The 14,993-nt window shown below is 44.5% G+C and overlaps 1 protein-coding gene across 2 annotated transcripts in view; it reads right to left on the bottom strand.

Moving 5' to 3' along the window:
* Positions 1-914: 914 nt before the first annotated feature.
* Positions 915-14,993, bottom strand: part of nudt14 (nudix (nucleoside diphosphate linked moiety X)-type motif 14) — a 37,789-nt gene continuing 23,710 nt past the window's right edge. For both annotated transcript variants that reach the window (XM_031581438.2, XM_012824712.3), the window contains exons 3-5: positions 11,541-11,605; positions 8,635-8,962; positions 915-5,538 (exon numbers count right to left, since the gene is read on the bottom strand). In XM_031581438.2, coding sequence (XP_031437298.1) covers positions 5,289-5,538; positions 8,635-8,962; positions 11,541-11,605 — 643 coding nt within the window. In that variant the 3' untranslated portion in view covers positions 915-5,288. The remainder of the gene's footprint in view (positions 5,539-8,634; positions 8,963-11,540; positions 11,606-14,993) is intronic.

Genomic DNA, 14,993 nt, shown 5'->3' with positions numbered 1-14,993 from the left:
CAGCACACAGCTCCACAAAACAGGGTCTCCACTGGACTAACGCCTCCTTTTGTCCACAAAAAGAAAAACACACACACACACACACACACACACACACACACACACACACACAAACGCACTGAAGATGACTCATTCAAGAGGACTCCATGGAGCAAGAGGGAGAACTTTCGCTGTCTCCACTTCTCTCTTGCGGGCGCCCGCATACAGCAGGGAAAGCCTGGCAAAGCGCCTTCACCAAAACCAACCTCTCCCCCCTCCTCTCCTCTGCCTTGTCTTGTCTTGTCCATTGTTGAGCAGCTTGTTGTGGCTAGTAAGGTTGCCATAGCAAAGTTGTGCTACTTGCACTTAGTTACTTAATGCTATTATCTGTGCCTCCCCCCCCCCCCCCCCCCCCCCCCCTTCAACCCTACCACCTGTCCCACCCCCACAATCCTGTGCTCTGAACGCCAGTCTTCAACTCTGTCTAATGATTACCACCACACTCAAAGAAAGCAGGTCAACACAAACATCGCCTTGACAACTCCGCTCCACTCGACCACTCCCTCAGGCCTGAGGAAAGTGAGAGCTAGGGTACGGAGAACTCAAGAAGAGGGCAGGGGAGTGCAGGAGGGGAAGGGGCTGGGGGTCTCACCTATCGGCCTGTCCGAGCTGTCTACAGACAGGGAATGTGGGGTAGTCTGTCGATTGTGGTTGGTGTGTCTGTCACAGAACAGAAGTGTGATAGAGTGTGAGTATGAGGAAATAATAACAGCAAAAACAAGTCTGCCTTTAAACTGGGACAGTCATAATTAGTCAGTCCACCAAGCTCTAACCTACAGTAAATCTACAACTCGACCATCTCCTGACAAACATAAAGGACAAATTAACAATTTCTCGATATCTAGGTATCTAATAAATCAATCAACTTGATCCAGTACAGCCATCAAACCTCTTTATTTACACTGAATGCAGACCAATGAAACACAGTTAGTGCACATGCAATAATCAGATTTTAAATACATGTTTTCCACTGATTACCATATGATAGAAAACAAGAGAACAGTTAAAAGTTAATAATTTGAAACAAATTTAAAAGTAGAAATTGAACTCTTACAGAAACAACAGAGTACTGTGACACAGCCATTCAAAAACCAAGCTTAAAAGACACTCATACACAACAGTATTTTAATGAGATGAATCGTCTTCGTCAATATTGTCTCTCCAATTAACACAAAATGTAGTACAAATAACTTAGCAAAATAACAAAGTTTGGCTAATATTATGCTGTAAAAAAAAAAAAAAAAAAGCAAGCACAAAAATCAAGAGCATTGATCAGATATCACTGTTCAGTGTATCTAATGAATATAAATTGTTACAATGTGTATGCTTTTGTAGTGTCTACAGATGATCTTGACCATTTGTATAGACGCCATTTAAAACCCGCTCTTAGACAGTGTTATAAATATGAATAAAACTGTGAGTTAAATAGCAAAGAGGGAGAAAACATCACATCACAAACCAAGCTCTCTGTCCATCATAAGCAAAGTCAAAGCCCTCAGTCTTTTTCCATTAGTGATAAAAGCTCAAGAAGTGTTTGTATGCAATGCATACCCACCACATGACTGTGCCCCTCACCTATAGGATGGATTTTACCGTCGGGACTGCACAAAGTCTAAAGCAAACACAATGTCTAGCCCCTGCCTCGTTATTTGCTACTTATGTGCACCTGTACAATGCAGGAGTAAGCGGGTGAGCCTGTACTCTTTAATTGTACACTTTAAACGCAAGCTAAGTGGCATGGAGGTAGAGTTGTTTTGTGGTGCTCACGCTGCATGGGACTTAAGGGGTGGTGGTGTGTGTGTGTGTGTGTGTGTGTGTGTGTGGGGGGGGGGGGGGGGGGTGGCAGTCTGCAGCGCAGTGCACACCGCATGGCTTACGTGCTTCTGTGCGTGACTCCGCAAGGGCAATGCGCATCACTGGACCACTACGGGCATCTGGCTAATGTCAAAGCCTTACGCGCTGACATGGTCCGCAGCAACGGGAGCGTCTCCGACACAGTGACATCACTGCTCGTGCTCACTAGTAGACCCTCAGATACGCTCGAGACTGATTAGGCTTTAGGTAAAATAAACACACACATTAACAAACAAGTTGCCCCCTCGCTTGATGAGGAGAAATAACAATTCTAACATTTATGATAATTAAAAAAACAAAGATAAAGGCTCTTCCGTTGGAAAATCAAGATGAGATGTGTTGCCAAAACATAAATGGTGGCTTACATAGTGTATACATAATGGCTTAGTAAAGGCATAAAATAGTAGAAAAAGTTTGGAGAAAAAAAAAAATAACAAAAAAAATATATATAATAGTAATAATAAACAAATGGATATGCTGCATCTGTGCTTTTAAAATTCATTTTTTCTGATTTTAATTTGGGTTGAAATACCAGAGGGGTATTTCAAGAACATGGTTTAGGAGGTTTACCACCTACTCTGGGTTAACTTAGCCAGGTTTGTCACTAAACCACATACTTGGAATACCCCTCTGGACATCAGCCCACTAGGATCTACACCAGATCAAGAATCACACGAGTCTGGGAGTCAGCCCCCATCTAAGGAACTAAGGCTCTTGAGAGGGAATATGTGTTTTGTCTTTGTTATGAAATTTCTGTAGACCATGTGTAAAGTTTGAGTGAGAGGTACTTGATACAAATTTGTATTAATGTGCATTCAACACATCTCAGTTCTTTGTTTTAGTAATGTCTTGGATTACAGTTTTCAGGTCAGGTTTTCATAATTATTAATTGTAGTAAATATAAAATTATTTTTGTTCTTTGACAACAAGAAAAGTATTGCAGCTTTAACGCATAGGTCTTATGAGCAGAACAACTCTACAGATCACTCTCTATCGTCCGTAATTTTTAGATATGAAATCAAACACATCAAACTTTTTAATACTAACACCTGGTCCCTGGACATGAAAATCAAACATCATCTTCCAGACCCCCAAAGAAATCAATGAATATTGCTATGGCTAATGGCTTTTAAAAGCACAAAATATAATTTTATTATATTGAATAGGTTTCATATGCTTGTTCAAATATCAGGCCATTCAAGAAAAGTCATGCACTCCCTACACAACACTGAGGAATAGTACAAAGCCGGATGGGAAATAAAGGGATTGGGTGATTATCTTCTTATAAGACCAGAAATTCACTTTACGACAAAATGTGCCTTCAGGTCCTGTTCTCGTGTGCATATAAAGTTAAGTTTGGCCACAGCCGGTCAAACTCACTCATTTGCTGATGTGTCTGAATAACGTGGTACATTATGTCTGAATGTGTTGCTTTTGGAATTAACAAACAAACAAAAAAAAGCAGTGCTTCATTTTCCAAAGGTGCATGTTGAAATTTACTGTCAACACTCTGACCACTAACAATTTACACAAAGTTACCTCCAAGTCTTCTCTTTTTTTTTTCTTTTTCTAAGTGCCACAGAAGATGCTTCCAAACAAAAGAGACTGACCTGACAGGGCGATACAAACTTGAGTGATTGAGAATTTGAAACCAGTGGTCTATGGCCATGGCAGGGCAGGGGCAAGGCTCTCGCGTAGTCACCCTGAGAGTCACCTTGCCGACCCGGAAACCTGAGATGCCAGCAAAAGCTTTGGCAATCGATGGATGTCTTGGGAACAACTGGGAATGGCATCTCATCCTACCTACGTGTGATGTATAGTTTGCAATTTGGTGACCAAAAACTTGTCTTTTGTAATCACGAGAACAACGTAACCTTTAAATCCTTTAAAATGACAGAACATGTGTCAAAACAGGTCAGTTTAATCCATCTGTTCTGCTTTCTTCAAAGTGAGGGTGGACCTGTGCATCTTGCCTGTCTTAGTACAGGATTTCCTTGTTAGTGAGGTTGTGCCAGACCAACAGCCTATTTTTAACAGACTATTTTGCAGTAATTTGTGTCATTCTTTTCTGTTTGTATTTATTTAGTTATTTTAAGACAAATTCCTTGTATGTGAAAACCTACTTGACCGTATAGTCATTTTTGATTCTGACCTGCATTTAGTCTCGCAGCACCACAAGTTTGACTTTAAAAGTGGATTGGCTTTGAATGTTTCAAACCCGCTAAACATGCAAATGGTTCCTACCCACAATTAGGCCAATGCCCTCCATGGTTCCTCCACTGTATTATACTGTACATTAGACACCGGAAGACTAACCATTTCTTCAGTCAGACTGTGTGTAATGCTCACCGGGTCCAAGGCAGGCACTCTACGCAATAATGTTTGGGGGGAGGTGAAAAGATCTTTCATGTGTCTGGTCATGTTTTGGCAAGAACCATCTGAAGTAGCAAACCCTCATTTAGAATCTCCCTGTATTCTTGAAACATCCTCATCATCATCGTCTCTCCCTGTTCTGTTGTATTTACGGTCATGCAAGGTCTCAAGGGAATGACGTTTTCTTTTTGCTTCACAAAGCATCACTGAATGTTATGGCATTGGTAATAAATCACAAACAATCGGCATAACCTCAGACCTGTAAAATCCACTGTGAACAGAATACTGGAAAAGCCCTGTCATTAAAAACAATCAACTTGATGCCGACTGGCTTTGTGGATGATGTCGTTTTTTAACAACGTATCCAACGGTACAAAAAAGGTTATTTGATATGTTCGAACGATTTCAACTAACTTTGTATGCTTGGCTTACTTTTGCCTTTGGGCTCGGCGATAGTCTACTAAAAGATGCCCGGGCAAGTCGAAACTAGATGTGCCACAATGTGCTGAAATCTGAATTGAATGAACATCCATGAGCCCAAGTGTGGCTGGCAAGATCATAGTGATTTAATGCATTCCTGAAACCAGATCTTGCCACCTCACCATACGTACCTAGAGACAAATCCGGCTTCTTGTGGACCCTGACTTTTTAAAAGTACAACTCAAATAAATAAGAAGTACAAGAAGTATTTCTTTTTTTAAAGAGAGAGAGAGAGAGAGAGAGAGAGAGAGAGAGAGAAAAGAAACTAACGGTATGAAACATCAAACTTGATATTTTGCTTCGTCATACAGAAGTACCACAGCGAAAGAAAGTGAAAGAAACTAATATTGAACCACTGTCTCTTGAATGTACAACATGATTGCCCAGTCGGACTATAACTTACAGTGAAGTGTGACTAATGTCAGAGGGCTTGGGTGTGTGTGTGGGGGAGTGTGTGAATGAGTGGATGGTAAATCAGTGCAGTATGTGTTTGGGGGGTGAGGGGGTCAATGAAGGGGAGGTGGTGAGAGGGAGGTTTGCCGTTACACGTTGGTGGATATTTTGTATTTAGGTGACATGTTGCTTTGGAACCAGATGAAGCTGAAGATGACGCCCATGGTCTTGGGGATCTTTTCGTCGTAGGCGAAGCTCATGGCCTCATGCAGCGGCACCTTCACCACCTCGATCAGCTCGCCCTCCTGCGGCTCCCCGCCGCCCTCGCCTACGCAGTTCTCATCCGACACTTCGGCATAGAACATGGTCTGCATGGCACCGGTCACTCCCACCCCTGACCTGTTAGGAGGAGAATAAAAGGTCAGAGGTCAGACAAGGGTTCCTGTGGCTCAGATGTTAAAGCAAGGCGCCAACGCCACAGCATCATCGGTGCGATACCCAGGGAGCTGATGAGGCTGTATGGATGTATATCCTGCTTCTCAACAGATCTCCCTTCTCTTCTGTCCTCGCCCTCTTTCTGTCTCTCTACTGGGCCGGCCTCGGGCAGATGGGGCCCCCCCCCCCCTTTTGAGCCGGGTTCTGCCCAAACTTTCTACCTATGTGCTTGCTCAAAGGGGGTTCAGGCCTTGAGCTCTAGGCTCAATGTCAATCATGATACATAAATGAATACAATTGAATTTAATTCTTCTGCAGTGTGAGATGCTTTGAAAAGCATCTGTTAAATGCAATAAATACTACATGTCATAATCGCTTCACAATGTACACACATGGTCTATGACAGTGATATATTTCCAATATAGCATTGCCTCTAATGCACCATTACTTACTAAAAGTATACACTTACATATCATACCCACGTACAAATGAGACAATATATCTCTCAAGACCTCAACCTCAAGATTTTTGATGGTAAGACTTTCTGTTCTATGCTCTCCGGTTGAGTGAAATCTGTCGATGATGACCCAGCATGTTCTCCTATAGCATTTCTGCTAACAGGCTCTGCCACAGGGGATACACACACACAAACACACACACACACACACGCCATCATCTACAGAGTATAGTTGAGCAGCACAGGCTTAAGATCCAGTGTCTCCTGGGGATGTTTTGACACGGTGGCTGCCAGGCTGGGATGAGGGTCTAAGCACATAGGCATAGGGGTCCTACAGGCACGCAAGTGGCTACCTCTGCATACAGATGGGTAACATTACACTACCAGCGGGTGCTGCCACCAGCACTCCGCCTGCCTCGGCCTCACCTAAAATGTTGTCATGGAGGCATCACCATGGAGACCATCCCTGGAGCCGGGCTGAGCAAGGCTTAGGGGAACTGACAAATGGATGACTGCCACTTTCCATCATATTTATAAAAAAATCCCCCCCCCCTCCTTACACTTGTGTTATTGGAGGGGGGAAAAAACACCATGTTGTAACCTCAGACCACCCAATCAGCCTTCACAAATAAGCTCCGAATCCAATGAAATGAAAGGATGAGACAAACTTTTTGTTCCTTGTCTTTAGTCTAAAGCTCTGACTCAGAACAACTAATAACCCGTGTTATTTGGCTTGCTGCACCAAGATGAGAAACCACGAAACAATCCCTTCAGTCGTCCTCAACCAGAACATGAGAAAACATGAAAAGGTCTCCTCTGGATCTCCCAGAATCGTGAAGATGCCTTCTCCAGATGTGCAGCGTGTTTTTTTTTCTTTCTTTTTAAATAAAATAAAATAAAAAAAAGAAGCACCACAGTAGGAGCGCCCAACCTCTTGCAGACAATGACTCAGGTAGCTTAAAGGCTTTTCCTTTTTTTTTTTTTTTGCCCGTCAGGAGTGTTTGTGGAAGCCTCCTCCAAGGGAGCTAGGGGCAGACGCCTCACAGAAGCATGGCGGCTAAACAGTTTAAGTGCTTCTTACTGAGTCTATCCATAGGTGCTCTTACCCCCAGGTATAACCATTTCATAGGGGTATGGGTGTGTGTGTGTGTGTGTGTGTGTGTGTGTGTGGGGGGGGGGGGGGGGGGGGGGGGGGTGTGTGTGTCTCTGTGCGGACTACAGGAGAGGCGGAGACTTTTCTCCCCCCAACCACCACTGGAGGAGGGTCTACATGAAGAAGCCTCAGGCAGCATCATCAGACACTTCCCTGGTATGGCATCTTTTTAAAAAATACCACCTTCAGTCCTTCAGTGATCTGGAAGGGATTTCCCTGGCCAAAGACCAAGAGCATTCCAGTGTCTTACATGCAAATACAGGGAGTGTATGTAAATTATACAATTTTATAAATCTGTGTCTGACTTCAGGCAGGTCAAGACTTGACACTTAGTGAGGTGGAAGAAATGGTTCTGAAGACCATGCAGCAGATGTTTCCCTAGACCAGAAATACAGTGACAGAGACAGACAGCGAGAGAAGCGAGAGAGAGAGATACAGCGAGAGTTGGTTTGGGGAGTGTGGTTTACTCATTGCACAGCTCTGGACCTGCTGGCCACCATTACACATTGCACAGACTCAATCAGACGTGGTTAAAGGGAATGTCAGCTCATCCTTCTTCAAAGCGATTACCTTGGCGCATGACAGGCCTGTGTGTGTATGCATGGAGTTAGAATGTATGTGTATGTGTGTGTGTGTGTGTGTGTGGTGGGGGTGGGGGGGTATGTGTGTGTCAGGGTTTCCATTAGGATCTTTTCTTGCCGGCCCAGGGTCCGAGTAAGTACCGGACAAATTCCGGCGGAAGTTTCAAGAACATGTTACAAACCCAAATATAATGTAGCCTCTGTAATGTACACCTAGGTTGACAAGGGAATATCAACATCCTGCTTGGACACAGGGAACTAAAGAACCAGGCTTAAGACATAAAACTAAAGAAAGAAACTAAACTAGCTTTTAAAACGCACACTTTTCAAGCTAGAATGCTTGAAAAGTGTGCGTTTTAAAAGCTACAGTTTTTAGACGAGAAAGGAAACTAGAGCATTGTTTCCTGATTGATTACACCCTCCTTGTGGACACAGAAGAATTTGATTAGCTGATCACAATGATATGTGTGGCGCAGCTCAGACTGAGGCTTCAGGGAGAATGAAGCCCACGCTGTCTAATGGGAGTAGGAGCTGTCAGATTTGTGACTGCATTAATCAATAAAATAATATAAAGACAATAAGATATGATTTATTTCCTTTGATTCAAAAGACAATGTCCATTTTAAGTTGTTTTATGTTTTGTATGAGCATTATTACCCGGCATTATGACTGCCAAGTTTTATTTTGCATTATTTGTGTGTGTGTGTGTGTGTGTGTGTGTGTGTGTGTGTGTGTGTGTGTGTGTGCGTGTGTGTGTGTGTGGGAGGGGGGGGGGGTTCTGCAGCTTGGTGATGGGTAAAGGTGTGCATTATGTGTGTGTGTGTGTGTGTGTGTGTGTGTGTGTGTGTGTGCAGTATTAGTGTGCATGCCTGTAGGAGGTGATCTTCCGCAGCTTGGTGACGGGCACGTCGTAGCCACACTCCTCCAGCACCTCCTGCCGGGCGATCTCCTCCAGCGTCAGGTTGGGCTTGTCCACCAGCCCCGCGCACAGCTCGTAGGTCACACCCACCGACACCGGGGGCTGGCCGGGGGACGCGACGGCCTCGTCGCCTGCCTTCTCCCCGCCGTCGCCCTCCCCGGACTTGGAGGCCTCCGGCTGGGCCGCCGTGCCAGCCTCGGCCCCCTCCGCTCCCTCCGGCTGCTCGGCCGGCTCTGGGGGCTTGGATTTGCTGCGCTCCCATTCGCTCATGTACACAGCTACAGAGAAAAAGAGGAAGAGGAAGATGAGGAGGAAGAGACACTCAGAGATCAGGGTTCTTCTACTTCTGTTAAGGCTTCCTATGAGCCCAAATAACACTATAGCTTTTATCTTTAGTGTTCAGTGTTAAGGCTCTCCTATCTATGTCTTAGGAACCTCACAAGCCCAAATGGCAAAAACACATATTGATATGCTTGACCTAAGCAAGGTTATTGTAGTTTTCCATTTTCAAGTTCTTATTTTGAGAATATATTGGTATTCAATTTGAATTTCTGGTCTTATTTAATGGTCATTTCTATTTTGTTTTAGTTTATTATGGTTTCAGTTTTATCCATTTTCATTCATTCATTTTAGTTAAGGACAAAAGTTTAGGATTAGTTCATCTGCTTACCATTGAAGATAAGAACACTTCAAGGCTAAATTAGTTTCAGATTAAGACGGAGTCCGCAATTCGGTTTTATTAATGGTTGTTGATATTTGTGTTTAAAATCCAATCAAATTACACCCCTAGCTTCTGTGCTCTTAAAGCATTGTATTGATTGGCGCAGTTTATAGTTCGATCCGAGCCACTATGTATGATTCCAATTTACACAGCCATGAACACTGGAGTTTTTAGAGAGCAAACACTGAACGTGCAGTCCGCGACTAATCCCATTCACAATTTTTCGAATTCAGCTAATTGCTGCTCGTGACCCTCTAGCTAAATTTGAAAAAATTGTGTGCAGGATTAGAATCGTGGACTGCACCTTCAGTACCATAAAAAGGCAAAAATTGTTTGGTTATTAAAAAAAAAATGTATGTCTTGAAACCATAACGACTTATTTTATTTTTATTAGTTTTTAGCAATCATTATTATTTTTGCTTGGTTTTACATTTTCTTGAGGTAAATTCTTTTATTTCAGTTCAGAAAAATGTCTCAGTTTTTTTCTTAGTTTCAGTTTACGGAAGTAACCCTGGACCATAGGGGAGGGAAGCGGCTGAAGACATGCTAATATGGCTAAGATAATAATTTCACCACTGATTTGTTCTACTGGGAGATGGGATGGAGAGGGTCTTATGACTTCCTTCCTAATGATGATGTCTAGCTGGTATGCCAGACAGGACACCAAAGACCTGGGCTTTTTTAAGCCCATAAAGCAACAGGAAACACCAAGCCTCTCCATCTTACCATACACATAAGCAGTTTTAATACCAGATTGACGGTATAATAGCCAAGACTGTTTGCACTTCCAAGGTCCAGGGAGTAGTTTGTGTGTGTGTGTGTGTCTGTGTGTGGTTGAAATAAGTACCCTTTCCACTAGCCTTGACTTAAAAAAAAAAAAAAAAAAAAGAGAAAAAGTTTTTGTTCCCAGGGCGGGAAAAGAAAAAGAACACGAATGAGGAGGAAGAGAGAAAAAAAGGGGCGAATAGAAAAGAGAGAAGTCCCTTTTCAATACGCTGCCTTTCCTTCCATTCTGAGGAGCGGGGGCGCCGTCCCTGGCGACCAGTGGCGGGAACAATGGCCAAAGGGAGGGAGGGAGGGAGGGCGGGGGAGGTGGCGGCAGCGGTGGTGTGTTGGGGGGTAGCAGCACAGTGCTCTCACGTAGCCTATGACACAATCCCCTCACTGCTCCGAAACAACCAGCAAAAAAACATCCCCATTATGTGGCGGGGGCCATTGTTTTCCCAACCGAGGCCGAGAGAAGGGGCACCAAGTTCTGTTTTCTCTTTTGCTCCCTCCCTCCCTCCCTCTCTGTTTCTTTCTTTCTATAGACTCTCATCTGTACTGTATTGTGTTGCGTTGTGTTGTGTTGCATTGTATCGCATAGGGGAAGGCAGTATTGTTGCTGCGCATGAAAACCAAACGGGCCAGATCAGTGGAGAGGTCACAGTGGCCATGATTACACGAGTGGCCCAAATGACATTCACGCCACCAGCAGGTTTAGGGTTTTGGAGGGGGGTCGTTAGGGTCACTGAGCAACGCTAAGGGTCATCTCACAAAGCTAAAATATTCATAAACCTGCAATGAATATTTAGCATGGTCACATGAGCACATGCAACCTGTCTCTCTTCTGATCGTGTCACACGCATGTGTGTTTTAGTGTTTGTGTGTGTGTGTGTGTGTGTGTGTGTGTGTGTGTGTGTGTGTCATGGTCATGAAAAAGTATAAATTGCCCTGGAGTGCGTTCCTTGAGAGCAGTCCTGAACACCCGTTAAATGCTTTTTTAGCATTCCATGGTACTGTTACTTATAAATGCTTTTATGGTTTGATACGTGATATCGCTTCATCTGCATGACATAAAATAAGTCATCTGACATCACCATTAATGTCTATTACAAAAACACACACATGTTCATGAACATTTCATGTAAATATCTACATCTACCTCGTGCATACTAACAGTAACATAAAGGTTTCATCTAGGGACTTTTGTATATGTTTGAATTTACACTCCTGAGATACATAATCACACTTGACATGGCCACTGATCATTTAGTATGCATGCATTCTTGTTGGAATGGAAGAAGGCTATTTGTTAAAAAAGTTGCAAAGCCCACTCCATTCCCCTAGTCATTGGGACAGCGGCGTTAGCGTACCTGGACGGAATTGCTTGACCAGGACAAAACAATGGGAGGTGGTGTTGAAGATCAGGACTGACACGCTGGAGAAAGAAGGAGACAAAAGAGGAGGAGAGGAAGACAGAATATCATCCAGTCATTCATTCCTGTCTGAATCACTGAACACTTTCCCATAATGCTCATCTTCCATTCGTTCGGTATACGATAAACGCACACAGCTCACACAATGACACATATTATACAGTTCATGTGGTTGACTCCTTATCTACAAGACAGGGCGTCAGTGCACTTGTCTTGTGATGAGGATGTGTCACACACACAAACACACACACACGCACAGCTGAGGCTAACCACAAGGTCCAGGCCATGTGCATGTGATCTGACTCCCATACCTGCAATCACACACGCAATAACTGCATTACCAAGGTGTGAGCTGTTTTTCTTTGAAAACTAACATGGACTACTAGGGATATTACTCTATTGGAGCTACTAGCTTTGGCAACAACGTATCTAAACAGTCACGCTTATGCTAATGTAGCATTTGAATTTCAAATCTATGTTTTGCCAATCAGATGGCTTCGGAACATTGGGGAAAAACATCAGAAACGTTGGAAAAACGTCGGGAACGTTGAAAAAAACATTAGCTTACACTTCCAGTGGTGCTGTAGCGAAATCTCAGTTCAGCTCCAGGCTTTCATCGGCACAAACCCAGAGAAGTAAAAACAATCAGACTTGGGCGAAAGAAGGAAGGAAGTGAAGGCCACCAAGGCAACCAGAAAAGGACACTACTCTTCTCTCGCTCAGCGGCTCATCCCAAATGGTCTCCTACTTTGGTAACACAGGGCCCTACAGTGGCAGTTAGTCTAAGACAATCACCCAATTAACTTTAATTTTCTGTGTTGAGTAGATACATTTATTTCTAAGCAATGTCCAGGACAGACAGACAGACACAAAAACACATGTTCAACTCTACCAGTGGAGGGGATGGACACTACTGTAGGGGTTATTACTGCCCAGCATTGGACAGCAGCTTTCTTGGCTAATGCAAGGGTCAGGTAGCTCGCTAGGAAGGTGCAGGTCATCACCTCAAAGTGCTGCCTGGCTACTCCTGTTTCCTCTCTCCATCAGGGATCGGGTGAAAGGATAGCCCCCGCTCTCCCCCCCCCCCCCCCCCCAGATAAGCTAAACCAGGGTGATGGGTTAGAGGATAGTAGGAGTAGATCTGAATGTGTGTGTGTGAGTGAGAGAGAGCGAGAGAGAGAGACTGCAGCCTCACTCTATGTGGCCCCCATGTCAGTTCGCGGGATTAGAATCCCCACCCCCATCTGATCACCACCAGCCTTTATCTAGGACCTTCACATCAGCCGGGTGACGCAGCTCAAAAACCTCAAGAGGGGACAGCGTGAATACCTGCCTCTCTGGGCTCTCCCAATCAGGGGATGAGAGGGCGAGCAGGACCTAATCTTCCAGGTGCATGCTGGGAGACCACAGCCCGCCCCCCTGCCTACAAATACATAGAAGGCTGATTGGCCAGTGGGGAAGAGAAGGGGTTAAACCTGCAGTCAATAGTTTTTTTTATTGACAAAAAGTGAGAAGGTTTCTAGATGGAAGATGTAATGTGTACGTGTTCTCCAATATCACTATCAATATCAAGGGTTTTACATACTTTGTTTCTCTGCCTTAGCCCTTTCTTGCATTTGTTTACATGTTCAGACCCTCCTAAAAGACCTAGTATAACAAAATAATCATTTACATCCGGTCATACATACATAACTTACCCAATTAATCTATTCATCGAACTCTTTGCTTGTAATAATAGGACTTCTGACTCTTTCTCCCCACAGTCCATCCATTCATCCTTCATCAGAGCAAAAGAATGGGTGATGTGGGGGGGAAAAAAATAGCAAAACCTAACTTTCTTTAGTGCCGTCCGAACTGGCTGGGAGCGATTTCGCTCCAGCACTAACATTTTCAAATTTTGGGCCGTGCAGATATTTTGGGCACGTTTCAAGACACAGGATAAGGGGTGCTGGGTAACGGGATGTTTGTGCCAAGACTCCAGTACATACACAAAGGCTTCACACAGGTAATATGACTAGAAGGAGACAACCTAGGAAATTCACTAAACACACAACGCAATAATAATGACCCCACCCTCCCCATCCCTGCTGAAGATATGAGACCACTCCTGACTCAAACGATCGACTCATCAAACGCCTGAAGGGGGTGTATTTAGAGAAAACTGGCCCTACGTAACTGGCTCCTACGTAAACACATCTCTGTTCAGGATTTTGGTGTTCGTACAGTAGGTACCAACTATTCTTTTTTTTTGTTCAAACCCGACAGAGCGAGAGAGCCTTGGTTTGAAAGCAAGGTCTCAAGAACTCTATTAAGTTGTACTGTATGTTGCGTTGTGCCTGAGAGATTGTTGTGTGTGTGTGTATGTGTGTGCATGTGTGTTTGAGTGTCTTCGTGTGTGTGTGTGTGTGGTGTGTGTATTTGTGAGTGTGAGTGTGTGTCTCTCTCTCTCTCTCTCTCTCTCTGTGTGTGTGATTGTTTTGATGGCAGTGGAGACGGAGGGCTGCAGTGCAGTGTTGGGAAAGCGGATACGTCTGCAGGTCCAGGAAGCCCTGCCCTCTGTTTCCCATGCTGAAAAGCGCCGGGGCAAGAGATTACTACTCGGCCTGGATGCTGACCACACACACACACACACACACACACACACACACACACACACACACACACACACACACACACACACACACACACGTGCCCTTGCGCACATGTACATGCGAAAGACAAACGAGCGCCAGATATTCCCACACGGTTGCTCGTAACGGTCATCTCGCCGCTCCGCGCAGCACGTCCGAGGGTGAGGGAACAATGCGGTGCGCGGCTAAGAGCCGAGGGCCTGGGAGAGTCACTTATTATCAGGGCCGCCGGCGGCGAGAGTCTCTTCAGTCTGGGTGCCTGATTAAGGAGACCTCTGTTCCATTTTAAGGAGCTATATCTAGACAAGACTGTCTCTCACACTTCTTGAGTACCCCCCACCACCACTCTCTCCCTTCTTCCCAGGCTCACACTCGTTCTCTCAGGAAGAGGAAGTCTTTCTTTCCTGAGTACTCCCTCTCTCCATTTCTCTGGATGTCCTTCGTTCATTTCTCTGTCTGCCTCTCTCCCATGCCAAGGTTATTCCACAAAGCAAGATTTATCCAGATAACCATTTCATGTAAAAACATGGAAATATGACAGGAAAGAAAGTGTCATTTCAGATAACACCACAGTCCTGCTGTATGACATAAAACCCCTTGACTTGATTCACCTCACTGGTTAGCTTTAGTGCCCCTCATATCCTCTGTTTCCACCTCAATCTGTGTCTATTGATCTCCATCTCTGTGCTCAGCTCCCTCTGGATTGGGCCTCAAGTGGCTAAACTGACCCCAAAACAGATATGCTCGACTGGTGCCTGAG

This window comes from Clupea harengus, chromosome 15, assembly GCF_900700415.2.
Source record: "Clupea harengus chromosome 15, Ch_v2.0.2, whole genome shotgun sequence".
NCBI classification, from domain to species: Eukaryota; Metazoa; Chordata; class Actinopteri; order Clupeiformes; family Clupeidae; genus Clupea; species Clupea harengus.
This window is presented reverse-complemented; position numbering and strand designations above follow the sequence as displayed.